Source organism: Molossus molossus, unplaced genomic scaffold, assembly GCF_014108415.1.
Source record: "Molossus molossus isolate mMolMol1 unplaced genomic scaffold, mMolMol1.p scaffold_m16_p_4, whole genome shotgun sequence".
Taxonomy (NCBI): domain Eukaryota; kingdom Metazoa; phylum Chordata; class Mammalia; order Chiroptera; family Molossidae; genus Molossus; species Molossus molossus.
In genome coordinates, this window is record NW_023425377.1 from 79,255,396 (window position 1) to 79,282,083 (window position 26,688).

The 26,688-nt window shown below is 53.9% G+C and overlaps 1 protein-coding gene across 6 annotated transcripts in view; it reads right to left on the minus strand.

Moving 5' to 3' along the window:
* Positions 1 to 441: 441 nt before the first annotated feature.
* NFIC (nuclear factor I C) overlaps positions 442 to 26,688 on the minus strand; it is a 71,444-nt gene continuing 45,197 nt past the window's right edge. The window contains exons 3-11 of one of the 6 annotated variants that reach the window (XM_036282092.1): positions 25,801 to 25,872; positions 21,685 to 21,759; positions 20,839 to 20,962; positions 20,083 to 20,207; positions 11,737 to 11,862; positions 10,238 to 10,422; positions 9,467 to 9,614; positions 7,287 to 7,372; positions 2,858 to 3,041 (exon numbers count right to left, since the gene is read on the minus strand). In XM_036282092.1, coding sequence (XP_036137985.1) covers positions 3,024 to 3,041; positions 7,287 to 7,372; positions 9,467 to 9,614; positions 10,238 to 10,422; positions 11,737 to 11,862; positions 20,083 to 20,207; positions 20,839 to 20,962; positions 21,685 to 21,759; positions 25,801 to 25,872 — 959 coding nt within the window. In that variant the 3' untranslated portion in view covers positions 2,858 to 3,023. Of the gene's footprint in view, positions 3,042 to 7,286; positions 7,373 to 9,466; positions 9,615 to 10,237; positions 10,423 to 11,736; positions 11,863 to 20,082; positions 20,208 to 20,838; positions 20,963 to 21,684; positions 21,760 to 25,800; positions 25,873 to 26,688 lie in introns of all 6 variants that reach the window. The other 5 variants (XM_036282091.1, XM_036282094.1, XM_036282097.1 and 2 more) reach the window with 5 other exon arrangements.

Sequence of the window (26,688 nt, forward strand, 5' to 3'; positions counted from 1 at the left end):
TTTAGGGGTGGGAGAGCAATTTGACCCTGAGCCAGAGGAACGCCAGCCTGCATCAGAGGTGGGATGGGGGAGTCTGGCTGTCAGCAGGGTGGCCACCCCATGGGGGTACTGCCTGTGGTCATGCGTGCATGCTTGGCATCTGGGGGACTGGCCAGTGGCCCAAGGGCCAGGGCACACTCCTGAGGTCTGTCTGCTGCTGTGGGTGGGAGCTTCAGAAATGACCCCTTGGAGCCCGGGGGTGGGGCTGGGGTTGGCGGAGCACCAGGGAGCACCCCCAATGCAGCAGGAGCCATGGAGACAGAGCCCAGGGCAGGTGGGGCGTGGGTGGTGGGGCAGATCATGGGGCAATTGCTCAGTGGATTGCTTTTTAGCATGTAATTTGTTTTAAAGTTCTTGTGTTTTATTTTTTATTTTTTTACAAATAGAAATACATCCCTTTTCCATTTTTACTTTTTATTTCATGTCATTGTTTTGTCTTTTTCTTTTTAACTACACGAGCAGGGCATGCAGCTACCTTTGCGCTGATATTGTTTAAAGGTAATACTTATTTTCGGAAGGCAAGGCACATCATGTGGTAGAAAATTTCGTGCAAATTAGGAAACATGGACTTTTTTAAAGGTATTTTTTTTTGTATCTTTTTTTTAAAGAGGAGGGGGAGCCGTGGGGGTTGGGGGCTAGGAGTGGGAGATAGAGCCAGGTATAACTTGCCATGCAGTGTCAGCTGTAGTGAGCTGACAGCAGGAGCCAGGTCACAGGAGTCCTCGACTAAGCACCATGCAAAGTTAGGTCGCTGGGGGCTGCCAGGCGCCCCCTCCCCTACCACGCCTACCTGCACCCTAAGGTTCCCAGCTGAGAAGCTTCCGGATACCCTAGCTGCATGACCCACCCCTCCTGCCCTCCTAAAGAGCAGCCCATTCTTTAGTCCCCAATGGCCACCTGGAGGAGCCCTGGGGATCCATGGATGAACCAAAGGTTCTTGAATCCCTCTGGACAATGGGAGGGGGAGTCAGTGGGGAAGGGTCCTGGGTCTTTCTCTTGTATTATCAAGTGGGTTCACCAAGCCCCTTGGGCTGGTTTGGGAGGAAAGTCCGGTTTCTGGAGGTGGGGGGAGGCTGGCCAGGCCCAGGGGTACCAAGAGAAGGAGCTGAGGGCCAGGCTGGGAGCAGATGAGGCGGAGACCCTGCTCAGGGCAATAGCTTTGGCCTAGGCCCGGGGTGGGAGTCATGGGGGTGTAGATATTCCTCAGCGCCAGGCATGGAGGTTGGAGGCGGCCAGTGGGGACTCGGATGGGCCAGGAGGGGTCCCTGCGTTTGGGCCTGGTGACCCTAGAACACCTTACACTCCTTCCCAGGCCCCCCACCCAAGATGGCCATACTGGGGTCCAGGGGAAGGGATGGGGCTGGGGAGCCGGGGTGGGGGGCACCCGGTATCCCCAGCTTAGTGTTTTTGGAGCGGCTCAACGGAAAACGCTTAGCAGATGGGAGGTCCCCTATGCAGCCGCAGGGGGCCCAGAAGGGCTGGCACCCCCCTTCCACCAGAAACCCTACCCCATCGAGGATTGCAATCCTTCTGGGGGCCCAGCTGCAATGTACCTTCCCCGGCCGCACCCACTTTGGGGGGAGATAAAAGTGCAAACCGTAGTCCCCCTTTGGGCTGAGAGGCACCAGGGAGGGGGTGTCGCTCCAGGATGTAAGGCACTGGCAGAGGAGGCGTGGGGGGGCACACCAGTTTCCCCAGACCACCCCCCTGCGCCCCAGCACAGCAGGATGCTTGGGGGACACCCAGCTCTGCCCCTTGGGCCCACTGGGGGTCCCCATCTTTCTGAGGGGAGCATAGCAATGAGAGGTTGGGGACTGAAGGTGGCTGGGTTGTGGGGGAGGGGTGGGGATGCCCACGGCCACTCTCACGTCTCAGCTGGACAAAGAGGGGGTGGGCAGTGGGAATCAGGCACTTAATCCACTCGCTCTCACCTCCCTCCTCCTCTGGGTAAGTGGGAGGGGTCCTCCCCTCCCAGGGCTCAGCCGATGGAGACGCCAGATGACCTTCTTTCTTGAGCTCTGGGTCTTTCCATTTCGCCCCCACAGCCCCTTCCTTGGAAAGTGCATTTCTTACAGTGTGTGCAACGTGGATCCCTCCCCTGGGGGTGTGGAGCTGCAGGCGGGTGTGGTGGGGGGTGGCCTTCTATGCCGCCGGGTGGGGCTGGGGGGCAATTGCATAGAGACTTCTCCTCCCAAACAGACAGGCATGGGGCTGAAAGACCGAGTCCCGAGCCCGCCCAGCACGTGCACGCTTTGGGGCAGGTAGAGATCCCATGATGGACCCCAGAACACTCCTGAGAAAGAATCTGTCACACGTCCTTGTCCCCTGGTGATGCCCGGGGTCTCCCACAACCCTCTTCTGCCCTTGTCACTTCCCTGCCCACCCCGGCTTCCGTGGCGCCTGCCTTCCTGCTTGGAAACACCAACACCAGTGTGGGAAGCCTGGCCGACATCCTGGTGGTGGTGACGATGGGGCGTGGGGGAGAGGTGGCCTTGCTGGGTGTCCTGCCCCTTGGGGCCCGGGCACGAGCACCAGGCTGCGCTCACCTGGTCCTGGTGGAGGTGGAGGCGGGCATCTGCCCTTCCAGAGCAGCAGTGAGAGATGAGTAACTTAGACCCCTGTGGCACTGTCATGTCCTCGTGCCCACTACCAAGGAGTGGCAGGTCCGCCGAGGGGTGGCAGGTCCAGCGAGGGGTGGCAGGTCCAGCCGTGGCGTCCCGAGAGTCTGAAGCGTTGCCGTCTTTACCTTCTGTCTTCTTGCTTGGGTGGGTTTATTTTTATGATTTTTTTCCCATTTGTCTTTTTTTTTTTTTTTTTCTTTTTTTCCTCCTGTGTGTATGTGTCTATGTGTTTTGTCTTTTCAGCCGGGCTGGGAGTCGGCAGGGTGTTCTTGCTTGCTCTAACTTTCCACCGAAAACGTGGGCTGGGGGCCGGCTGTGCAGCCCACCTGGGATGAAGGAGCAGGGCGTGGGAAGAAATCTCTCTTATCCCAGATACCAGGACTAGCCGGCACAGGGGACACAGAAATAGAGAGGGAGAGAGAAAGAAAGTGGGGTCAGGCTCTGCCACTGTCCACACCCATGTCTGCCCTACCCACCTCCCCGTGACCTGTGACCTCTGTCCCCTCCAACCCAGATTTGTCTTCAGTTGCTGGGTGACCCCAGGCCAAGTGACTTCACCCCTGAGCAGGGCTGCTAGATAAAACACAGTAGGCCAGGGAAATCTGAATGCCCTGGGAACCTTTCAGTATAAGTGTATACCGTGCAACCTTTGGAATATACTTATATACCAAAAAGAAAAAAGAAGCTTTAATCCTTCACTTATCTGGAATTCAAATCTACCTGAACATCCTGGAATTTTGTTTGCCAAGTCAGGCAACAGGAACGCTGAACCTCACTGCCCTGACGTAGATGGGGGAATACGTGGTTTCACTGTGCTCCAAATGCATTTTCTGCAGTACCCCACATCCAGGCACTGTGACCAGGGTTGCTTCCTTTTTTTAAACAAACACTCTCCCATTTAATGATCCTCCCAAACCCTGTGCAGGAGGGACCACCCTGTTTCACAGTGGAGAAAACTAGGGATCACAGAAGTCAAGTGATTTGCCCAAGGCCACCAGTGTGGGAAACAGAAAGCTGGAATTTGCACTCAGGCCCGAGAGGCTCCAGTCCTCGATTTCCCTCTGCCCAGGACTGGCCCCCAGGAACTCAAGACTCCCACATTGCAAAGTGGGCGACAGAGGCTCCTGGAGGGAAACCAGGCCTGCACTGGACAGTCTCCACAGGGAAGCTGCTGAACTTCCCCTGGAAATGCAACCTGCCCGTGTGGGTGGGCCTGGGGACTACTACCCCTTCCCTGAGGTCACAGCAGTGCAGTTCCCACCCCTGCTGTAAATCAACTGCATCCCCTCAACCAGGCCTTCAACCAGACTGCCCTGCAGCCGCTGGGCCATCCCACCAAACTGGTGCTGTGGCTCCCTGCCCCCCACCTCCAACCAAGTTCAAGTTCATCTTGGCCATTACCTCATGTCTGGTTTCCCTTGGCAACCAGACAGACTCTGGGCGTGGCCCTCTCCAGTGGTGGCCGGCCTCCCTTTGGCCCTTCCTCCCTCTTTCCTCCCCTCCCAGGCCAGCTGCCCGGCTCTGGCCCCTCAGCTGAGAGGGAGACTGAGGTAGTGCAGTGCCGGAGGTGAGGTCTGGACTCCAGCACTCTCCTGGGCTGGCCGGAGCTACCAGTATGGCTTTGGGCACACGGTGGCTTAACCCCTCTAGTCCTCAGTTTGCTCATCTGCTAAAGGGCCCCTGAGCAGAAAGGGCCTGGTGTAAAATGCTTGGTCAGGAGGACCCCATCACACAAAACATGGGGCGAGGGGTCAGAGCCCCTGGAAACCCCTCTGGGGGCCAAAGTGATGGCTGGCTCAGGATTGTGGGGATTGATGGTGAAAGACAGGGAGTGGGGGGTATGGAGATGGAGGGTAATCGATCAGGTGGAAATCAATGGCCACTGTTCAGGAGGGGGCACTGAGGGGGGTAGGGGATATTGATTAAGGGGAGGGGACATTGATGGGAGAGGAAATATTGATCAGGGGGAAGGGCCACTGATGGGGGGAGGGGATATAGATCAGGCAGACAGGGCACTGATGAGGTGGATGGTAGGAGATGGAAGGGGGCACGTGGGTTGGGAGAGAAGCCATCGCAGGCTCGAGTAGGGGGGCAGAGAAGAGCAAACCTGCCAGGAATAATGAAGGTGGAGACAGAAATGCTGACTGGGCCAGAAACCAGAGGCCTCTGAGCTCTGAGGCCTTTGTACAGGGGCTCTGAGAAGGGAGAGCATGGTCTCACTCACGGCTTCTCCCTTCCCACTTCCCTCCCTTCTGTGGGGAATGGGGGCTTGATCCCACCCAGGGATTAAGGTGCCCTTAGTCCAGTGACCCAGGGTCCAGCCTGAACAGTGCCGGTGGGATCCCCCCAGACCTGCCCTCCCTGTTCACCCAGGTTGGGGGCCTTGCCTTCCCCATAACCAGGCTCGCTTGGGAGTCTCTCGTCAATCTGTCATCTTGTTTCCGTTTCTCACTGCCCCCAACGGCAGTCCCAGAAAATTCTTTCCAATTCCCAGATCTGGCCATGCCCCTCCCTCACTCTAAACCTGTCCATGGCTCCCCACACCACTCCGCCCCCATGTTCGAGTTTTTCCACATTCCAGTTATTTCTCCATCACCTCTAGCCTTTGTCAGTGCCAAGCCCTGACCTAGACACCCTCATCCTTCTCTGCCTGGACGGCCTTTGCTACTGAGATCCAACTCCTCTCTACCCAGGCAGCGCCCTGCAGGACCCTCACCAGCCCTGTCCTACCCTCTCTGGGTCCCCATCATCCCCCTGATCAAGAGGGGGCAAAAAAAAGCATGTAAAAGCAAAGGCGCCTGTCCTTGCCTGCCTCAGTTTCCCTCCCCTTTTAGGCTGTCCACTTGGGGTGGCCTCCCCATGCAGAGAAGGACAATGGAGAAAGTGAGGTAGACAGTGGCTAGGTAACAGTTAGGCAGGCAGGGCCCCTTCCCTGTTGTTTTTATTAACTTTGGTTTCTGAAGCAATCGGGACGTTCCGAGCCTCGTAGGGATGTGGAGTGGGAGCAGGAGAGGGAACGCCCAGCTCCCTGAGCACTGGGGGGGGGGGGGGGGCATCTATGCTGCTGGGACTGAGGGAGGATGGCCATGCCGTGGAGGCCCAAAACCCAAAGCGGGGAGTCCTGGGGTCACCCCAGCTTGCTGGGTGACTCGACCAAGTGAGCCCTGTGTCTGGATCCCGGCCAGAGTTCTGCAAGGCATATCACTTAATAGGTGGGCATGTGGGGGTGTGTGGGGGGGTCTTGGCCTATTGATACTCTTTCTAGATGAAACTGGTCCCCTAACACTCCAGACCCCTCAAAGGCTTCTGGGGAGGTACCCAAGGCTAGAAGAGACAGAGGTTAAGAATGGATAAAGCAGGACTGGGTGTGAGACCTGGGCTGTGAGGGAGGTGGAGGGCCATGTCCTTCCCACACACTCTCTCATTGAGCTGTAACCAGGCTAGCCTTGGAGGGTCTCCAGGATGCCAGACTATGGTGGGTGGTTCCTTGGGCCTGGTCAGCGTGGCAGACGCTGATCTCAGCAGAGAATGGGAGATGTGGCTACCTCTCCACCTCCTCCCCACCCCTGCCTGTGGGCTCTCTTGCAAAGAACCCTCCTATAGTGGCTAGAGGGTCTGAACATGGCCCCTGGGACTCCACAAATCTCCGCGTTCTGTGGTTCTGGTGATCTGCAGCTGTTGGGGAGCCCTGGGTGGGTTTCTCTGAGCATCTGGGCCTCAGAGGACCTGTGGGAGCTGGTGCTGTCCTTGGGCTATTTTACATTCTGCAACCCGCTCCTCAACACCATCTGGAAATTGGGGGGGTCCAGGGTCCAGCCACTACCCTTGGACACTGTTTGCCAACACACCCCTGGCTTGCACACAGCACAGACTCGAACCCTAACCCGAGGGCTGGAGCTGGGCACATGGGTGGGAGCTGAGGCCACCTCCTATTCCACCAGAAGCTGGAGCCAGTCCCAGTTCTGGACCCAATGGGGTTTTGTCCTTCACTGCTGTGCAGCCTCAGGCAACCTGCTCCTCCTCTCTGAGCCTCCTGGTCTCGTGCTCAGCCCACACTCCCCAACCATACACACTCAGCTGCACTAACACCAACTCTGCCTCTGCCGCCACCCTCCCCACCTCGCAGGCTGTAGCCTGAGAGGGGGGCATGTGTGCTTCACTGAGAGGCCCCATCACCTGTCACAGGCAGCCTCAATTTCCTCACCTGCCCCTGGCATCCAGGAGTCCTCTGCTACCCCCTGCCTACCTCCCCCAGGTCCCTTTGGCCAATGACACGAAAGGGATGAAGACTGGGGCTTGGGGTGACATGTGATCCTGGGCAAATCCCCTCACTTCTGTGGGCCTTGGTCTCCCCATCTATACAAATGGCCGGGTGGCAATAGCTCATGAGGGTTTTCTAGCAGGAAGCTGCAGGGAGGGTTAGGGGCTATAGCTTACTTGAGGCCCTAGAAGGGTATGGGAGGTTGGTCCCCCTGCCACACTTAATGGCCACTGTGCCATGGGTATGGCAGGGTCGAGGTTGGGGGTAGCATGGGACCCAGCAGGCTGGCCTCTCCCTGCACACCCAGGCTGGTCCCTCTGCCCTGGCCCTCCCTCCGCACCACCAGCCGGCCTCTTGGCCCCTACCTGTGCCTGATAAATGCCCGCTGGATCCCTTGGTCCTAATCCCACAAAGGAACGGTTTGCAGGGGACGTGCCGGGCGTAGAGTAGGCTGCGGGGAGGAGAGAGACCGAGAGCCCGTTAGCAAAGGGGGCTGGCTGCAAAGGAGCACCCAGAGAGGGTGGCCACTGCCCAGGGTCACAGAGCACCCAGTGCCCTCCCTTAGCCAATCCAGGCACCCAGAAAAGCCCACAGTCACAGGCCCCTGGGTCACTCAGGAAGGGCATCTGCTGGGAGCAAAGGTGCAGGATGAAAGACTCATAATTCAGAAACCGCCTGTGAATTATTCAGGGTGTTCCACTGCCTGGTCCATCCTGCGACGGCAGCCTGAAGCCTGCACAGGGCGCCATCAATTACTGAGGCTATTTTATTCATTAATTTCCTCCTGGAGAGGCTGGGGAGGGCTGGGCACGTGCGTCCACATGCATATATTTGTATTTTAATTTCACCCATCACATTTTGTGGGTGAGTGAATAATTCATGGCTAGGTGCCACTATGGGACAGGGGCCTGAGACAGGCTGGGATTGGGGTGGCAGAGGGTCCCTGTGTGGTCTTGGCTGGGGTGAAGGTAAGTTGGAGGCAGTGAGGCTCAGGGGGATATGAGGGAAACAGACTAAACTTGTAGTTAAGGACCGGGTACTGGGAAGAAGAGGGAATCCATGTTTACTCTGCACCTATTAAGTATCTATTATATGCCAGACACTGGGCATAATCCCATTTAAACTTCAGTGGCCTCAATGAAGTCCACATAATTATTTTCCCGACTTCACAGATGAGACAGTAGGTAGTTGGTGATCACCATCACTGCATACTGACTCTAGGTCTGTGCCTGACGTTACACTAAATGCTCTCCCTGATCTATTTCACTGACTTGCTCTCCACCACCCTACAAGTCTTTTGCTCCTGAAAAAACTGAGGCTCAGAGAGGGGAGGACATTTGCCCAAAGTCACACAGGGAGTGAGTTCCAGAGGCAGGATTCAAACTTAGCATCCTACACTGCATCTGGTGTTCAGAAAAAGCCCGTCTGTACCTGAAGCTGCCCTGGGTCTTGGCAGGCAGTGGATGCTGGAGGCAGGGGCTGCTGTATGCAAGGGAGAAGGCCAACAGGGCCTCGGTGGCACTGCTGGCCCCTATTGCTCGGGGGTGAGGAATCTCATTTGGTGAGCGAGGGAGAGAAATTCTCAAAAAGAGGCAGAATGAGACGTTGGGGAGAAGTCTGGGGGCTCTGAAACTCTCTGCCCGACTAAGGCTGCTTGACCTGAGAGGAGGCAGGACAAATGCTCTGGATGCTGGGCACTGAAAGGATGGTGGGGTCGGTGGCCTGAGCAAGGCAGCCTGGCAGTGTGAATGGCTCACCCAAGCCTGCTCTGGGGTCCAGGGAGAGTCTGGGCACAGAGGCCCTGTTGATGGGTAGACCCCAGGATGCGGAATCTGGGGGTGGCTTCCCAGCCTGGAGTAGCTGCAGACGTGGGGAGTGCACAGGGGTCAGCGAGTGGTAATCTGGAGCCATATCCAGAGAGTGCAAAGTTCTAAGAGGTGAGGGGACGGACCCAGGGGCTTCCGCCAGGCTACCAGCTGGAGACACATCAGGAATGGATATTTCTAGAAGGTAAGAGAGCTCATCCAGAGCCTTTTGGGGCATCAGGCAGGCAGGTGGGGACCGTCCTATCTATAGGTATGATTCAGCCCAGGTCACTGGTAAAAACAGGGCCTGTTGTGGTCGTTTTTGACCCCAAAATTTGAAACTCAGGAATTTTTATGTGAAATGTCCTGATTTTAACATAACAACAATAGATTCTCATTTCCCACAAAGGGCAGCTGTGGGCCAGTCTAGCCCCCAGGCCCCCAGTTGGGGATCTTCATCTATTGTCAGCAGAGGAGGGCTTAGGGGTCCAGAGTGGACAAATGGGAACCCCAGGCCACTTGGCCAATCGGGGCAGACTGCAGACTTGCCCTTGCCTCTCCTAAGGCTGCCCTGGTCCCATGTGGGCCTGACCCTGTGGCCTCTATCTGGGGACCCATGGAACTCGCCAGTACCCACCAGGCTGGGCCTGAGCCCCCAACCCCAGCAGTCGGGGAGGGGAGTGGAGGGGGCCCCTTGGGGACGCCCGCCCTGCCACAGGCACCGCTTCCCGAGTGCTTACAGGGCGAGGTCGGTGACGTGCTTCCTCCCTCGGAGGTGGGTTTGGTGGCAGGGGGAAGCGCCAGCCTCGGCAGCCCAGGGGGCGGGGGTGCCAGCATCTGAGCAGAAAGGCAGTGACTGGACATTTTGAGCTGACCACTTCCATTTAACTGGGGGGAACAGAGAGACAGGTGGTTAAGGTGGCGGCACCCCATCTGCCTCTGGCTGCTGTCCACGGTCCTGCTGGGGGACAAGGTTGGCATGGCCGGACGAGTTCAGTGGGTACCACGGGCCCTGCGGGCTCCAGCATCCTGGGCTCACACACTCCCTTTGTCTCCTCCTTAGGCCACTTTATCCACTCGCTTTCCTTCCACGAGATGCCGCCTTGTTCTAAACAACGTGGGTCGACCTCACGGGTGGTCTACATGCTTTTCCTCATTCACTACCGGGACCTAGCCATCTACCACCTTGCCAGCAATTCCAAAATCCGAAAAGCTCTGAACACTGAAAGCTTTTTGTGGAAGTTAGGCAAAAGTGGGCCTGAGCCATAGGACCATATTTGATTTCAAAGGATTTCATAAAATACATGCTGTCAATTCTAACATCTGAAAAGCCCGAATTCCGAACCAGCCCAGCTCCAAGTGCTTCAGAAGAGAACTGTGGACCTCTGTGATTCAGAAAACCATTTAAAATAGACGATACATGTCAGAAAGCCACCAGAGACAGCCCAGGGCCCCAGGGAGGTTGCCTGGAGCTGAGCATGGGAGGGGAGGTCTATACCCCTCAAACTCACCGGTCCAGGTTGCTGGCTGGCTGGGTCACAGGCCAGTGAGACGAGATCTTTGAGCGGGTCCTGGGGGTTGAGGTGAGGTGGGTAGCGTATGGCTGTGTGAGGGAAGTAGGTGGAGGCTGTCTGGGGCAGGATGGAGGTGGTGGGGAAGTGCAGGGCCGAGGATGGGTGAGGGCTCCGAGCAATCCCTGCAGAGACAGAAAGGGGCAGTTATTGGGGGGTTCTGCCCAGTCTGTTCTGTTCTGACTGCACTTATGGGTTGCACCTGCATCTCGGTGCATTTGATAACAATGACAGCAGCAGGACTCAGCAGTGCCAGTGAGGGCCAGGCCCTATGGTAATGCACACACCCAAACTTTCATGGAAAACCCTCAGGATTCTGGTATCATCCCTGCTTTTTGCGTTGCATTTTGTTTTGTTAATCCTCACCCAAGAATATTTTCTGCCATTGATTTTTTAGATTAGAAGGGAAGGGGGGGAGACATTGATGTAAGAGACATATCGATTGGATGCCTCCTGCACAACACCGACTGGGGCCAGAGATCAAACCTGCTACCCAGGTATGTGCCCTCAATGGGGAATCGAACCCAAGACCCTTTGGGCTGCTCTAACCACTGTGCAACACCAGCTAGGGCAATCCAGTGACTTTTAGTATATTTATTTTCTAATTCCAGAACATTCTTATCACCTCAGAAAGAAGCCCTGTGCCCAATCACTGTCACACACGCCCCCTCTCCGGCTCCAGGCCAGATAGTGAATATTTTTGGCTTTTTGGGCCACGTGGTCTCTGTTGCAGTTACTCAGCTCTGCCATCCTAGCCTGTGAGCCGCCACAGAATGGGTGTGGCCGTGGGTCAATAAAACTTCCTTTATAAGAACAGGCTCTGAGGGCCGTGGTTTGTCAGCCACTGGTCTAAACCACTGTGCTGTGATTTTTGCCTGCCTCCCTGTTTGTGTGTCTGCCCTTGTATGGAACCAAATCATTATCATCATAACAATGGAGTAACAATAATATTCGAGAGCTTATTACAACTAACTCATTCAGTCCTAATGATAGCCATGAGAGGGGAAGCCCCAACTGACAGGTGACATTAGGGAGGGCCCCGTACAGAGTGCCTGACTCAGCTTACACCCTGTGGTTGCTGGAGTCCGTCTCCCTCTGTTATTAGTGTGACAATTCCGCAGGCCAGGCACATCTACCTCCTTCTGTGACTGCCTGACACTGTGGTGTCTATGGGTTACTCAAATGTGACATAAGGGAAGCAGGCCGAGGGGGAAGCCACAGGCTGTGCTTCTTTCCCATGCAATAGGGGAAACTGAGGCTCTAAGAGATAGAGTCAGGCCTGGGCGCTCTCCATTATGGCACATCCAGGTTTCCTTGTCCAGCAGGGAGCTATAGCAACAAGACTCATGCTCAGACAGCCAGTGGGACTTTTCCTGGCCTCGAGGGAACTTGATAAGAGTGCCTAGCCGCACTTCCCCATGTGGGCCCATAGTGCTCACCACTGTGCACGGCTATGACAGGCCGGTGGTGCTGGGTGAAGCTGGAGAGGCGCGGTGAGTCCTGGGGAGACGGGCTGTTGAAAGGTGACTTGTCCATCTCTGTTTTCTTCACCGGGGATGAGATGCCTGTGTGGGGAAGGACCAGAGGGTTACAGGGCTGCAGGCAGGGTGGGTCCACTCCTAGGACCTCAGCCTCCCTACCAAAGCCTCTGCCCCTCTTTCTCCCAGCAGCCTATGGGCAAGGGGCTGGGGGTCCATTTTTTTTTTTAATCCTTACCCGAGAACATTTTTCCATTTCTTGTTCCGATAGAGTGGGAAGGAAAGGGGGAGAGAGAGAGAGAGAGAGAGAGAGAGAGAGAGAGAGAGAGAAAACATCGACGTGAAAGGGACACATCGAGTGGCTGCCACCTGCACAACCAAACCAGGGCCAGGAACACACTGCAACTGAGGTACGTGCCCTTAGTGGGAACTGAACCCAGGTCTCTCTGGACCGCAGGCTGACGCTCTAACCACGGAGCCAAACCGGCCAGGGCTGGGGGTCCATTTTATAGATGGAGCAAACTGAGGCTGCCCACGGTTCACAGCCTTGATGCCAACATGGGTCACTGATATCCCAGCCTCTCCCCCCTCCTTCTCTTCTTCCAGAAATAGGTCCTCCAAGGAGATGCCAGAGCACCAGAGAAGGCAGCAGGGTGAGCAGACAGGAGGATCGGGCCCTGGAGAGCTGAGAGAACACAGACAAGCACCTGAGGCACTGTGCTTGCACTCCTTCATCCTTACAGGGGAAGGAAGAGAACCCTCCTTGCAAGGTCATCGCAAGGATTAAATAAGATATAACACATGAAGCCATTAGACCAGGGCCTGGTGCACGCCCACCTGCTGGAATTACTTGTTGTCATTTCTCAGAAGATAGGGGCCTCATTACCTCCCCTGCCCTGGCCCTCGGGAACCCTGACAGCTCAGCCCCTTGAACCTTCTCAATAAATGAATGGTGTAAAATGGGCACATGCAGAATCCACAGAGACCCTGGTACAGAGCAAACACTGGCTTAGGAAGGAGCCACTGTCATGATATGGAAGATGGACCACATCAGGGCCAGGCATGCGTTAGCCCTGAAGACATGTGAGTACCCCTCAATTTCCTCCCTGCACCCCCACCTCCAGCATCCTCCAAATTTGAGAGCTAAGGATGATGGCACGCCTGGAAAAATACAAAACCCAGCCTCATCTCTGGAGTTGGGATCTCAAAGAAGTGGGGCCCAGAGATGGACATGTTTAGAAATTATTTTTTAAATTTACATCAGGTGAAATGTACCATTTGAGATCATAATGAGGTCTGACTGTCCTGACACCCAGCACAAGGCACCCTGCTTCCGGAACTTTTCCTCAGCACTGCTGACACCAGGGTTGTCCTGGGCACTGTGGGGTGCTGAGCAGCATCCCTGGCCCCCGCCACTTGAGGCCAGCAGCCCTCCCCCACCCCATGTGACAACCAATTATGTTCCTAGCCATGGTCCAGTGTCCCCTGTGGGCAGTCACCCCAGTTAGAACCAGTCCTCCTCCGAAGCATGCTGTCACTGTTTCCAGGGTCTCTCGCCCATGGTTCTGTGGGTGGGCATCTGCACGTTCCCTAGCTCTGTCCCACCCAGCATGCTGTCGCACCCTTTCCACGTAGGTAGCTTCCTTTCCTCTCCAACAGCAGAGCTTGGGGTGAACAGATCTGGAAACCAGGACCCTTAAGGCCACTCAGGCTGTCAACTGCTTTTGCTGTTACAAACACTGCTGCCCTTGATGGCCCTGAGGACGCACCACACTGTCTGAGTGAGCAAATCCTGGCATGTGGGTTGGCAGGGCCTTGGGAGCCAGGGCCTAGGCTTTCCCAGGGAACAGGAGGAGCTGGTGGGATGGAGGGCTGTAGGCAGGAAAGGAGGTTGGCTCTGTAGGCTGAGTGTGTGTGAGTGTGTGAGTGTGTGTGTGTGTGTGCAGGAGGAAAGGTGGCATGCTTTGTGCTGGTGCAGGGCTATGGCGGAACCAGGTTAGGACTGTCAGATGCTCACTTAGGAGGATTTCCTAGAACAGCCTGTCCTGGATGGAAATAGACTACTGTGGACCCGCCCCGCCCCCCCCCCCCCCAGCTTCCTGAGATGGGGCCTTTGGGAGCCAGGGCAGGGCATGGGGGAGGGGAGACCTAGTGGGTGCTGCAAGAATAACCCTTCGTGCTCCAGGGCAGGCTGCAGAGGGCCCTGAGCAAGCACCCCCGACTCCTTTTGTTCAGAAAACAAGCCTGTAATGCCCCAACTGAGCCACTGCTGTCAGTTAACACACTGTATGTCCTCCATCTAAGCCCCTGCCTCTCCATTTAACCTGTAATATTCTCCCATCTGAGCAGCCATCTTTCTCTCAACACACACATCTCTAAGTCCCTGTCCCGGCATCCTGTATGCCCCCGCTGAAGACATACACATGCCCAGCTGGTGTGGCTCAGTGGCTGAACGTTGACTCATGCACCAAGAGGTCGCTGGTTTGATTCCTGGTCAGGACATGTGCCCAGGTTGTGGGCCCAATCCCCAGTGGGGGGCCTGCAGGAGGCGGCCAATTAATGTTCTCTCTCATAGGTGTTTCTGTCTCTTTCTCCCTCTCTCTCTAAAAACAATAAAGAAAAAAATTAAAGCCCTGGCCAGTTTGGCTTGGTGGTTAGAGCGTCGGCCTGCAGACCAGAGAATCCCAGGTTCAGTTCCCGCTAAGGGCACGTACCTCGGTTGAGGTTTGTCCCTGGCCCCGGTTGGGGTCGGGTGGGTGGCGACCACTCGATGAGTCTCTCTCACGTCGATGTTTCTCTCTCTCTTCCTACCTCTCTCCCTCCCACTCTGTCTGAAGATGAATGCAGAAATGTCCTCAGGTGAGGATAAAAAATAAATAAAAAAGACATACACATGCCTGTCTGTCCCCATGGAAGCACACACTTCAATGTCTCCCATCTGAGCCTGTTTGTAGAACAAGGCTCTCCCACTGGACCAGCTCTGCTGTGGGTTATTCAAGTGTGACATAAGGGAAGCAGGTTGAGGGGTAAGTCACAGGCGGTGGGGGGTCCACTCTAGCTGACCGTTGGGTTTCAGTGCCCTAGAACACAGGGTGGTCAACGAGAGTATGTGGTGAATGGGGTGCTTAGTTCTGCTGAGACTAGCCATTGTTCAGTGAGCATTTTACTACATGGTAAGGCCCCTTTCCCTTGGCACTGTGAGGGCAGAGTCACCCTGGGTGAGGACCCTTTGCGAGGTATGGGGCAGAACACTCTGAGCCTTCTCTCACATCATCCTCACAACTGCCTCATGCAGGGCTTACAGGAGTCACCCCCACTTCACAGATGTGATGACTAAGGCCTGATGGAAAAACTCACTTGCCCAAGGCCAGAGAGTTATTAACAAATGGTGGAGCTTGGATTCAAACCCAACTCTATAACTTCACAGGTCATGCCCCACCACACAAGGGGGCAGAGAAGAGATGGGGTTGCTTGCTTCACCTCTATAACCATGTATGAGAAGGGCCACAGAAGCAACAAAAACAAAGCACCCTGGGAGCTGAGCAGAAAGTGCCCTCTTTCTGGCCCACTTGGATGGGTAATCAGGAAAGGCCGCCCTGGCCGGTTTGGCTCAGCGGTTGGAGCGTCGGCCTGCGGTACAGAGAGACCTGGGTTCGGTTCCCGCTAAGGGCATGTACCTCGGTTGCAGTTTGTCCCCGGCCCTGGTTGGTCGTGCGGGTGGCAGCCACTCGATGTGTCCCTTCACGTCGATGTTTCTCTCTCTCTCTCTCTCCCGCTCTATCTGAACAAAAAAAAAAAAAAAAAAAAAAAAAAAAAAAAAAAAAAAAAAAAAAAAAGGAAAGGCCTCAGGAGGTGGCCAGGAGGAGAAAGAACACTTCTGGTCCAGGCATGGATGGGGCAATGGCCTGGAGGCTGACTCATGGGGCCTGAAAGATGTGGCTGCAGGGGTCTTGCCTGGGTGGGGCTGGCATGACCCCCCCAGACCTCTAACCTTCCCAAGCAACAGAGTATGGCTGCTGGAGGTAAGGGGGTGGGCTTAGCTGAGCACTGCCCTTGGCAGCCACAACAAAAGAAGGGAGAGAATGCTCCAATCAGCTTAATCCCCTTAATAAGCAGCTAATTGGGGGCTGTCTAGACAGGAAGCTGGAAGAAGCCAGGAAGAGGAGAAAGGAGAGGGGGAGGTGGAGTGGGGAAGGAGGACATATGAATCCATCTCCCCTACTAGGCTGTGAGTAGATGCAGGGCAGGGATAGGCATATAGTAGGTGTCTTTACTGAGGCTCCCATAGGAGAAAGTGAGTTTGCCATCACTGGAGGCAACCAATGGAAGCTGGAGGGGGATAGATTCCTGTGGCATTCCCTTCCAGCTCCATAATTCCCCATCACATACCAGAAGCTGCTACAAATTTCTTCCTTGTTCCCCCATCGGTGCCATTCCATTCTCAGGGTAGGAAAGTCGCACCAAGCCTTAGTGACTCGCTCTAACATTTCCTTTCTTTTAAAACTTTTTCTTTTTTAAGCTTCCTGAATTAAAAGCTAGGTTCTTTACTTCTGACATTGCTCTTTTCCTAATCAATAGATATAAGGCTATAATTTTACCTCTCAGGGCTGCTGTGGCTACACCACAGAGACTGTCTTTCAGCTCTAAATGGTATATACTTTTTATGCAGACAGCCTCTTCAATCGGAGTTAATGAGAAGTGCTTTTGAGTTCCCAATCAGTAAATGACAGGGCGGAAGTCTCCCAATATCTGCTCTACTCTTCTTCCTTAGTAACAGAACCCTTAAATTTGAGATAGGCACATAATTGCCCAAAATAAGACTACGGTTCCAAGTGTCCCTTGTAGCAGAGTATGCCCACATGACTAACTCAGGGACATAAAGATAAGCAGAAGAGGTAAGTGCATCTTCTGAGAATTATTCTTAAAGGAAGAGGACATGCCATTCTTAACCCTTTTTTCCTGTTGGCTGGAATGCAGACATGATGGCTGAAGCTCCAGCAGTTGTCTTGGACCATAAGGTGGAAATAAAAAAACTCATTCAGTGGAGTATAAGGCAGGAGCCTAAGTCCTTTACATCCCACTTGTCGGGGCTGCTGATGGCTGGACATTTATTTGCAAGAAATGTATTATCCTTTTGTTTTCTGTTTCTCACAAACAAAGCTTATTGAATACAGGGTCTTTATAGAGACAAACCTGACAGAGAAGGGAACCCACAGAGACAGAACCACAGAGACACTATGACCCATAAATTAGAGCTTAATAAATACAGAGACTGGTCCTCTGGGTTATGTACCTGCTCTGGGAGCCCACACTGTGAAAGAGGGAGGGGCCTTGGAACTTCAAAAGTCAACTAGGTGTGTTAGAGACTGATTCAGAGACGGAAATTTTATTGATTTTTTAGAAAGAGAGGAAGGCAGAGAGAGAGAGAAACACTGATGCGAGAAATGATATATTGATGGGCTGCCTCCTGCACACCCCTTACTGGGTAATGAGCCCACAAGCTGGGCATGGGACTGGGAATCAAACCGGGACCTCTCATTCCAAGGGATTCTCAATCCACTGAGCCACATGGGCAGGGCAAGATGGGAATTTTATAAAGACATGAGCAAAAGTCCTGTCCGGTTTGGCTCAGTGGTTAGAACATCGGCCTGTGGACCAAAGAGTTGTGGGTTTGAGTCTGGTCAAGGGCATGTACCTTGGTTGCGGTTTGGTCCCCCGCCTGGTCAGGGTTCTGCAGGAGGCAACCAGTCGATGTGTCTCTCTTACATTGATGCTTCTCTCTCTCTCCTCTCCCACTCTATCTGAAGATAAATGGAAAAATATCCTCGGGTAAGGATTAAAAAAAAAAGACATGAGCAACAATAAACTTTCCTGTTTCCTGGGCACTTATCATGCCCCAGACAGTTTTTCTATGCACATTCTACCATTTCCTCCTTCCAACTTTCTGAAAGAAATGTTATGTCATCACCCTCATTCTGGAGATGAGGAAACTGAGGCTCAGTTTGGGCTGCCCAAAGTTACACAGCCCACACAGCGAGTCAAGGGCAGAGCTGGGATCCAAACCCAGGTCTCTCTGATGCTTGAACCTGCCCTCTTTATTGTGATGTTGCTTTTTAAGAATCCTGTGTAGCCCTGGCCGGTTTGGCTCAGCGGTTGGAGTGTCCACCTGCGGTCCGGAGAGACCCGGGTTCGGTTCCCGCTAAGGGCATGTACCTCGGCTGCAGTTTGTCCCCGGCCCTGGTTGGTCGTGCGGGTAGCAGCCACTTGATGTGTCCCTTTCACATCGATGTTTCCCTCTCTCTCTCTTCCTCTCTCTCCCTCCCACTCTATCTGTACAAAAAATGGAAAAATGTCCTCGGGTAAGGATGAAAAAAAAAGAATCCTGTGTAGACATTTTGTGTATACAAATCTTTATAAAAAAGCAGGCTCTACAGCGCCAGGGAGGAAGAAAAGAGGAGGAGGGGAGGAAAAAACAAATCCTAAGGTTCATTGGTTTATTATGTGCCATGTCTATTTTAGGGACTTCAGATGTATTAATTCACTTAATCCCCACAACCTATAAAGTGGGTATTGCATGTATTAATGTCCCAATTTCACAGATGAGGAAACTGAGGTTCAGAGAGGTGGGGTCACCAGGAAGCTGTTTATAACCCCTAGGCTACCTCACAAAATGAAATCCTGATAAGGGATAAGGGGCTGGAAAGAGAGATGCTTCTAAAATTTGGGGTCACAGATCCTGCTGAGAATTTGAGAAATAACAGAAACACCTGCCCCAGTGTAATGCAAACCTGTGGGCGACTTCGCACACAATTTCCTGAGAGTTGCAAATGCTGGCCCACTAGAGTGAACCTTAAGGTGAAAGGGATTCTTTAGATGAGAATCTTGGTGGAGATGGGGACCCCAAATAAGAGAACTCTTGCCCTGGCTGGTTTTGCTCAGCGGTTAGAGCTTGGCCCGCGGACCAACGAGTCGCGGGTTCGATTCCGGTCTAGGGCATGTGTCTTTGGTGCAGTTCCTCCCAGCCCTGGTTGGGTCGAGGGGGAGGCACAGTTGATGTGACTCTACCACATCGATGTTTCTCTGTTTGTCTCTCTCTCCCTCCCTCTCACTCTACAGAAAAATATCCTCGGGTGAGAATTTTTAAAAATTATAACAAGGACCCTGGCCGGTTTGGCTCAGTGGTTAGAGCGTCAGCCTGCGGTCCGGAGAGACCTGGGTTCGGTTCCCGCTAAGGGCACGAACCTCAGTTGCAGTTTGTCCCCGGCCCTGGTTGGTCGTGCGGGTGGCAGCCACTCGATGTGTCCCTTTCACGTCGATGTTTCTCTCTCTCTCTCTCCCTCCCACTCTATCTGAACAACAACAACAAAAAAATGGAAAAATGCCTCGGGTGAGGATTAAAAAAAAAATTATAACGCCCTTGCTGGTTTGGCTCAGCGGTTAGAGCGTCGGCCTGCGGTCCGGAGAGACCCGGGTTTGGTTCCCGCTAAGGGCACATACTTCGGTTGCAGTTTGTCCCCGGCCCTGGTTGGTCGTGCGGTGGCAGCCAGTCGATGTGTCCCTTTCATATCGATGTTTCTCTCTCTCTCTCTCTTCCTCTCTCTCCCTCCCACTCTATCTGTACAAAAAATGGAAAAGTGTCCTCGGGTGAGGATAAAAAAAGAAAAAGAAAAAAAAATTATAACAAGGGGACTCTTTGGAGAAAGTGCTTGGGGAGACGATATGTAAACAAATACTCTCCAGAAGCTAGCTAGCGCTCAACAGAAGAGACTATGGAACTGTGTCATATAGAATAAAAACCTAGTAAGAAAGAGTCTGCAGAGGTCCCTGTGCAGACAGAAGAGCGACAGGACAAAATCCCCCTGGAAAAGAGCGCTATGAGAGAAGACCTGAAATCATACGGGGGGAGATCCACGGAGATGGGAATCTCGTAAACATAGGAACTTCACGGAGGACCCCAGTGAGAAGGGATCCTACATCTCAGGACCCTCTGGATGAGGTCTATGGCAGACCCATGGAAGAAGCACCCTGTTGATCAGAATCGCTATTGAGCCAATTCTATAGATTAGGAACCCCACCAAGATTGGCCCCTGAGGGCAGGAATCTCGGCGTAGGTGAGGCTCAGTACTCCCGGGCCTGCGGAACCAAAGAGGTCGGGGAACTTGAGCCCAGTCTTTATGCCGCGCTCAGCCGCGTGACTACAATTCCCAGGAGGCCTCACGGATCCAGGCCGCTTCCCGCTACGGAATACGTAGTCCCTGCCGCATAACACCGACCGGAAGACGGGCTTCTCCCCACCACCAGCCCCACCTCCTTCCATGTCGTCCGTCCAGTTTCGGCTGCTACTCGTGGGAGAGCTGGGAGAGGTGTAGTAATCGCCGCCGGGGCTCGTGTCCACGTCTTCTTCCATCGAACCCGATTTGTGCCGCTTGCTCCTAAAGGGCGAGGGAAGAAGAGCGCAGGCCGGTTACCACGGAGACGCGGGCGGAGGCGACGGGCTTTACCCACTTCCGGTCCTTGGGGGGGCGGGCCAGGAGGATGCTCTCGCGAGACATCATGTAAGCCGCAGACTTTCCGCCAGTTCGGTTAACACCTGTTTCAACCTGTCCATTGCTTAGATGAGGCACTGTGGGGCTAGAGGCAGGGAGGGACCCAGGTGAGATCACACAACATGACTGCAGAGTGCTGATTAATGCCCTTAGTCCTGACTGGTGACTTGGTCTGCTGTAATCCTCAGAACCGATAGGATTATGATCCCATTTTACAGACGAGGAAACAGAGGCAAAAACAATGTGACCAGCTCGTGCTCACATAGCACATGTCAACAAGAAACGGTGTCTTCATTCCCATGGAGTCTCAAGGTCTGGGCCTGTAGGACTTAAGCTCAGAGTGAGGTGTTAGGGATGGGGAAAAGGCACTTGGGGGCTGGGTTTTGAAGTTTGAGTAGGTGTTTCCCAAGTTGATCATGAAAACAGGTATTCCAGGGAGAGGAATGAATCAGCTAGGGCCAGGTAATGGTGGGCAAGGGGTCATAAAATGCCCAGTGATAGGGACCCAGGCACATACCCACTGGAGGAAGTGCTGGGTAGCGTTCTCCTCATGCCGGTGCTGGCTGGATTCAGGTCATATGCCAGGTGCCCCTGCAGCTCCCCCAGTGAGAAGTTGGGTCCTGTTCCAGTCACCACAGGTGCTGCAGAGTGACAGAGAGGAGAATGAGGGGAGAGCAAAGTCCAGGGCTGCAATCTGCCCTGGAAGGGTGGAGAGAACCCCTTCCCAAATTGGCCTGGTTCCTGATTTGGCTGAAACTGGCTTTATTCAATGGATCAAAAGACCAAGGCCATCAAGAGAGTCCAAGGTAATGGTGTGAGGCAGAGGCATAATTAGAGCTGGAGACCAAGCTTTCCAGCACTCCCTGAGACTCATCTGGATGGGGAGATGATGGTCAGGGTTAAGCAGAACTTCCTGGGGTAGGATTCAAATAGGAGTGTCTGAGGGAGTGGGGTGAGTCCCCAGTAGGTTCTTAGGGAAGGCAAGGGGGCAAGGAAGCAAAATAGGCAGGGGGTTGGACCTTCTGGGGTCCCCTCCTGGGACAGGGTGAGACTCCAGGAAGGAGAGATGCTGGGAAGAGGTTCTTCAGCCCCTCTACCCAGCATAAGGAGTCTATTTCCTGGGGAGGAGCATGGCACCCTGACCTTGGGCTCTGGCCTTCCTAGGAACCTTGGCTTGGTGACCAGATGGCTGGAGAGGACAAGGGGAAGATGGGGGGGGGGGTTGTGATGGGATCCTTCCTCCTCCCTGAGCCCCTCCCCTCTCCCTGAGATCCTTTCCCTCTTGGAGCTTCCATCCTAAAGCCCCTTCAACTATCCTTTGCCCCTCCCTCTGGGTCCCAGCCTGGGGAGGGGGCACACTCACTCCGGGACACTTGGATGAGCTCGGTGACACTGAATACACCGGAGGTGACAAAGCTCTCCTGGAAGTCGGTTGTGTCTGGAACAGGGAGAGAATGGGCGTCAGTGGGTCTATTTCCCTCCTCAGCACCCCAGTGCTGCCAGACTCGGGGGGCTGGACTCAGCCTGGGCAGTCACCCCCTTCCCTCCTGCAGCCCTATGGTGGTGGAGCTATCCAGCTACTCCAGTGAGATGGGAGAGTCCCTCTGCCCTTGCACAGCTGGAGCGGACATCCTTTTCTTAATATCTGCATCCAGTCTCCCCTTCTTCGGGGAGGTCCCAGGTGGGCCCTGTCTGTATCCAGCCTCACCTTCATTTAGGGTTCCCCAAGCTGTAGCAAGCTGCAAGCAGAGGCCAGACCCAGGTTAAAATCTCAGCTTGGCCACCCACTCGGTGGTGATCTTGGGTAAATCCCTTCCCCTATATGCTATCTAATCTAGAAAATGGGGACCAGATACTCTGTTGTCTGGGTGGTTGTGAGGTATGAACCAAACTACCTAGGAGGGGCAGGCTTGCTTTCTTTGCATCAATCATCACCCCAGGCAATACTGCCATTTAGTATCCTTCTCCCTCCAGATTAGGAACTTCACGAAGGCAGGGATGTCTGCCTAGGCCTTGCTTTGTCCTTAGTGCCTAGACCAGAACTTAAACTAGTGCCCAGATCATGGGCCGTTTAAATCCTGTGTACCCAGAACCACTTCCAGCTAAAGTCAAAGGAAGAGAGACTCTCCTCTCTAGGCTGGGGTGGTTGTACACAAATATTCAGAGCAACATGATTCACAACAAACTGGAAACAATTCAGTGTCAACCGATGGATGAATGGATAAACACGTGGTCCATCCAGACAACAGAATATTTTTCAGCCATAAAAAGGATGAAGTGGCCCTGGCCGGTCTTGCTCAGCGATTAGAGCGTTGGCCTGTGGTCCAGAGAGGCCTGGGCTCGGTTCCCACTAAGGGCATGTACCTCGGTTGCAGTTTGTCCCTGGCCCTGGTTGGGTCGTGCAGGAGGCAGCCACTTGATGTGTCCCTTTCACGTCGATGTTTCTCTCTCTCTTCTCTTCCTCTCTCTCCCTCCCACTCTATCTGAACAAAAATGGAAAAATGTCCTCAGGTAAGGATAAAAAATAAAATAAAATAAAAAGGATGAAGTGCGCTGGCCAATTTTGCTCAGCAATTAGAGTGTTGGCCAGCAGACCCATGAGTCTCGGGTTTGAGTCCCAGAGAAAGGCATGTACCTTGGTTGCAGGTTCAATCCCTGGCCCTGATCATGTCGTTTGGGAGACAACCAATTGGTGTGTCTCTCTCACATTGATGTTTCTCTCTCTCTCTCCCTTCCTCCCACTCAATCTGAAAATCAATGGAAAAATATCCTCGGGTAGGATTAATAAAAAAAGGATGAAGTATTAACACTCAGCACAACATGGATGAACCTTGGAAACATAATGTTCAGTGAGAGAAGCCAGACACAAAAGACCACACAGGGTGTTGTTCCATTTGTATAAAATGTCCAGATCAGGCAAATCCAGAGACAGAGTTAGTTCATGGTTGCCAGGGGCTGGGGGAGGAGTGTGAGGAGTGATAGCCAAGAGGGGATGAGGTTTCTTTTGGGGTAGTGGAATGTTCTGGAACTACATAGCGGCTATGGTCGCACATTGTGAATATACTTAATGCCACTGAATTTTACATTTAATATGGTTAACATCATAAAATTTATCTTGTGTATTTATCACAATAGAATAAAGTTTTAATACCATTAAGTCCAACGTGAGGTATATCAGGCTGGGGTAAGGCTGCCCAGGGAGCCTACTGGGAAGGGGACTCATCTTGCACAAAGGGCTCAGAGAAAGCTGGCGGAGATGGCAGCATTTTACCAAGACCTCAGGGTACCTACCAGTCGATAGCAGGAGTGCATGAGTTAAAATTTAGAAAGTGCCAAAGACAGCATGTGGCACAGGGTAACCGCACTGTAAGTGTTGGCTATCCCAGTTGGGATGATCATAAATGTGATGTTTCGCCACCTCCCTGGGGGCCACAAAGTTCCTGGTGGCAAGAATGGCCTATGCAAAGGCCCTGGGATTGGAACGCCCTTGGCAAGGTGGAGGCCAACAGGGCTGGAGTGGAAGGAACTTCCAAATCCTTTCCATTCTTCAGGTCTCTGCTTCCAGACCTGCTTCTGGGAGAGTGGGCAGAGAGGGTGTGGGGCTGGAAGGCAGGAACTTCTAGGCTTTGAGGGGTGGGTGGTATGTGCTGGGAGCAGTTCTTTTGGCCCCCAGGGGGCAGCACCAGCTGCACGGAGCTCACCGTGGTGCTCAGTTCCCCAGCTGTCCCACACCCTGGACAGTCCGGGAACCTCAGCCTTCCTGATGACAAGATTTGCTCCCACCATTTATTGAGCACTTACTATCTTCCCAGGCGCATGCTGGGAGGCACAGGGTCACAACATCACAGGGAGGACAGGGCAGTGGACCCCCAGTGTCCAGAGCAAGTGGCCACGGCTGCTTCCTGCCCACCCAACTGGCCAGCTGGTGTCAGCAAGCCCCTTTGCCCTCCCCCAAACCGGGGTTTCCTGTTTGTGCAGCACTCGCCCAGCTCCATCTCCAGGGGACTCCCTGGCGGGTGGAGAGGAAGTGATTTCCTCCACCAGACACTGGAGCTCCTCAGGGGACTAGGCCAACCTTGTAGAGCTACCCCAGCCTGCCTTGAACATCTGAGTTAGAGGGAGGCTCCTGAGGATCTCAGGAGGCCAAGGAGGACTCTAGTCACAGATGGCCAGTAAGGAGTGGCCTGGAGGCCTGTGAACCTCCCGGAACCAGCCAGCCTCCCTGGGCACGGCTGTGCTGGTCCATTCAACAGGATGTCCTCACACAGTCACTGTTCCTTCCTTCCTTCCTTCCTTCCTTCCTTCCTTCTTTTTCATCTCTCCTCTTTCCTCGTCCCTGATGTACCATCTCTCTAGTTTTTCTTCTTCTTTCTGCTTCATACCTCTCTTCCTTCTTTCTTTCTCTACAAATATTTATTGAGCACCTACTGTGTACCAGGTCCTATTCTAGGCACTAAGGACACAATAGTAATCAAGATAGATTAAAACCTCTGCCCTCGAGGAGGTGATGTTCTATTAGGGGAAATAAGCAAACACATATGCAATCATTAATTTTCTCTGAAGGAAATAAAACAGAGGGTGGTGATCAATTGAGAGTGGCTTAGGCTGCTTGAGCTGAAGGGCTCAGGGAAGATCTTGAGAGGGGAGCATTTGTGCTGAGACCTGGGAGATCTGGAGAGAGAGAGAGAGAGAGAGAGAGAGAGAGAGAGAGAGAGAGAGAAAGAGAGAGAGAAAACGCAGATAGATGTCCAGACACATGCAAAAGTCCTGAGGCAGGACCATGCGTAGCATGTTGAAGAAACAAGGCGGAGACCCATGTAGCTGGAGCAGAGTGAGTGAGGCAGAAAGAGTGAGAAGACAGCATGAATGGGAGGGTGGGGTGGGGTGGGTGTTGGCAGGTTGTGCAGGGCCTTGTAGGAAGGACTTGGGCTCACCCCCCACCCAGTGGGAGCCCTGGAGGGCTTTGGGCAGAGGAGGGGTGGGACCTAACTCAGGTGCTCACAGGTGCCCTCTGGGAACTTTGGAGGGGACAGAGTGTGGGGGTCAGGATCAGGGGGAAGGCAGGGCAGAGCAGCTTCTGAATCCTTTCCATTCTTTAGGACTCTGCTCCCAGCCCTACTTCAGGCAAATTCTCCCACTTTCCACCTCCCAACATAGAACTGACTTTCCTACTGATTGTTAAATGTCCCACGGGACTGCAGGGCCCTCTAGGTCCTCTCTTGTTCTGTGAATACCTTGGAGCCCAGATGCTCCCTGGGTGGCCCTGGGCAGCCCCTTAACCTCTCTAAGCCTCAGTTTCCTCATCTGCAAAATGGCATAACACAGCAGCTACCCTATAGCATAACTGAGGAATGGACCGCTCATATGTATGAGGCTCACACAAAGCCACCAGAGCACACAGGGGATACTCAGAAAATGATTCCCAAATAAAAGATGGGGACAAGCTGTGCCCTCCACCCCTAGCCTTCCCCAGACTCACCCAGCGTGATGGGCTTGCTGTCCTCCTGGTCAGAGCCCATCCCGGCCCGGGGACTGCCGCTCTGCTCTGCATCTGCAAAGAGAGGAAGGAGTTGGTGACACAGGATAGTCCCTTAACATTCGAGGCCCTGGGGTCTCTGCTTAGCTCCTCCCTTGGCTGCTGCCCCAGAAGGTCATGGACGTTTGGCTGGGCACCTGCAGACATTAGCACAGGTATCCAGGGCTCATGTGTACCCACGGGCTGGAATGTGGCCTCACACAGGGTGAGAAGCCATGTGCTAGCTTGGCTCAGTCGTAGGTTAGAGCTCTTTCCCTGAGCCTCAATCTCCTCATTTGTGAAATAGGGTAGCTCATTTAATCCTGCCTCAGCCCTAGGAGGTAGGAGCTATCATGCCCATCTTATAGATGGGGAAACTGAGGGCCAGAGAAATGAGTACTTGAACCCTTGGGCCCCCTCCTCTTGACCTTTGCCCTTGAAGTCTTGAGGGCTCAGCCCTTGGTCTTGGGATCCCACTCAGGGTCTCCAGAGAGGGGCCAAGGGACATCCCTCTGCAGCTGCAATGCCCCCACCCTCCCGCCTGGCTTGGGAGCTACCTCCTACCCCAGCACCTGCCCATCCATCTTATCTAAAAATAATCAGGCTCCTTGGCAGAGGAGTGTAGCAGACAGACGCTGAGCTCAGCTTTTATTGGCTCCGGTGGCCTGGATGGAGGTTGATCATGCCAGCTCCCTCTGCATCCCCCACATCCACCGAGGACCAGGCTGAGGGGGGGACATGGCCAAGGTCAGCTGGACAGAACCCAGGAACCACCCGTTTGTCTCTCAGGTCAAAGAGAAAGGTGGTGGGAATCACCATCAAATGCCAGAGAGAGAGAATCAGCCCCCCCGC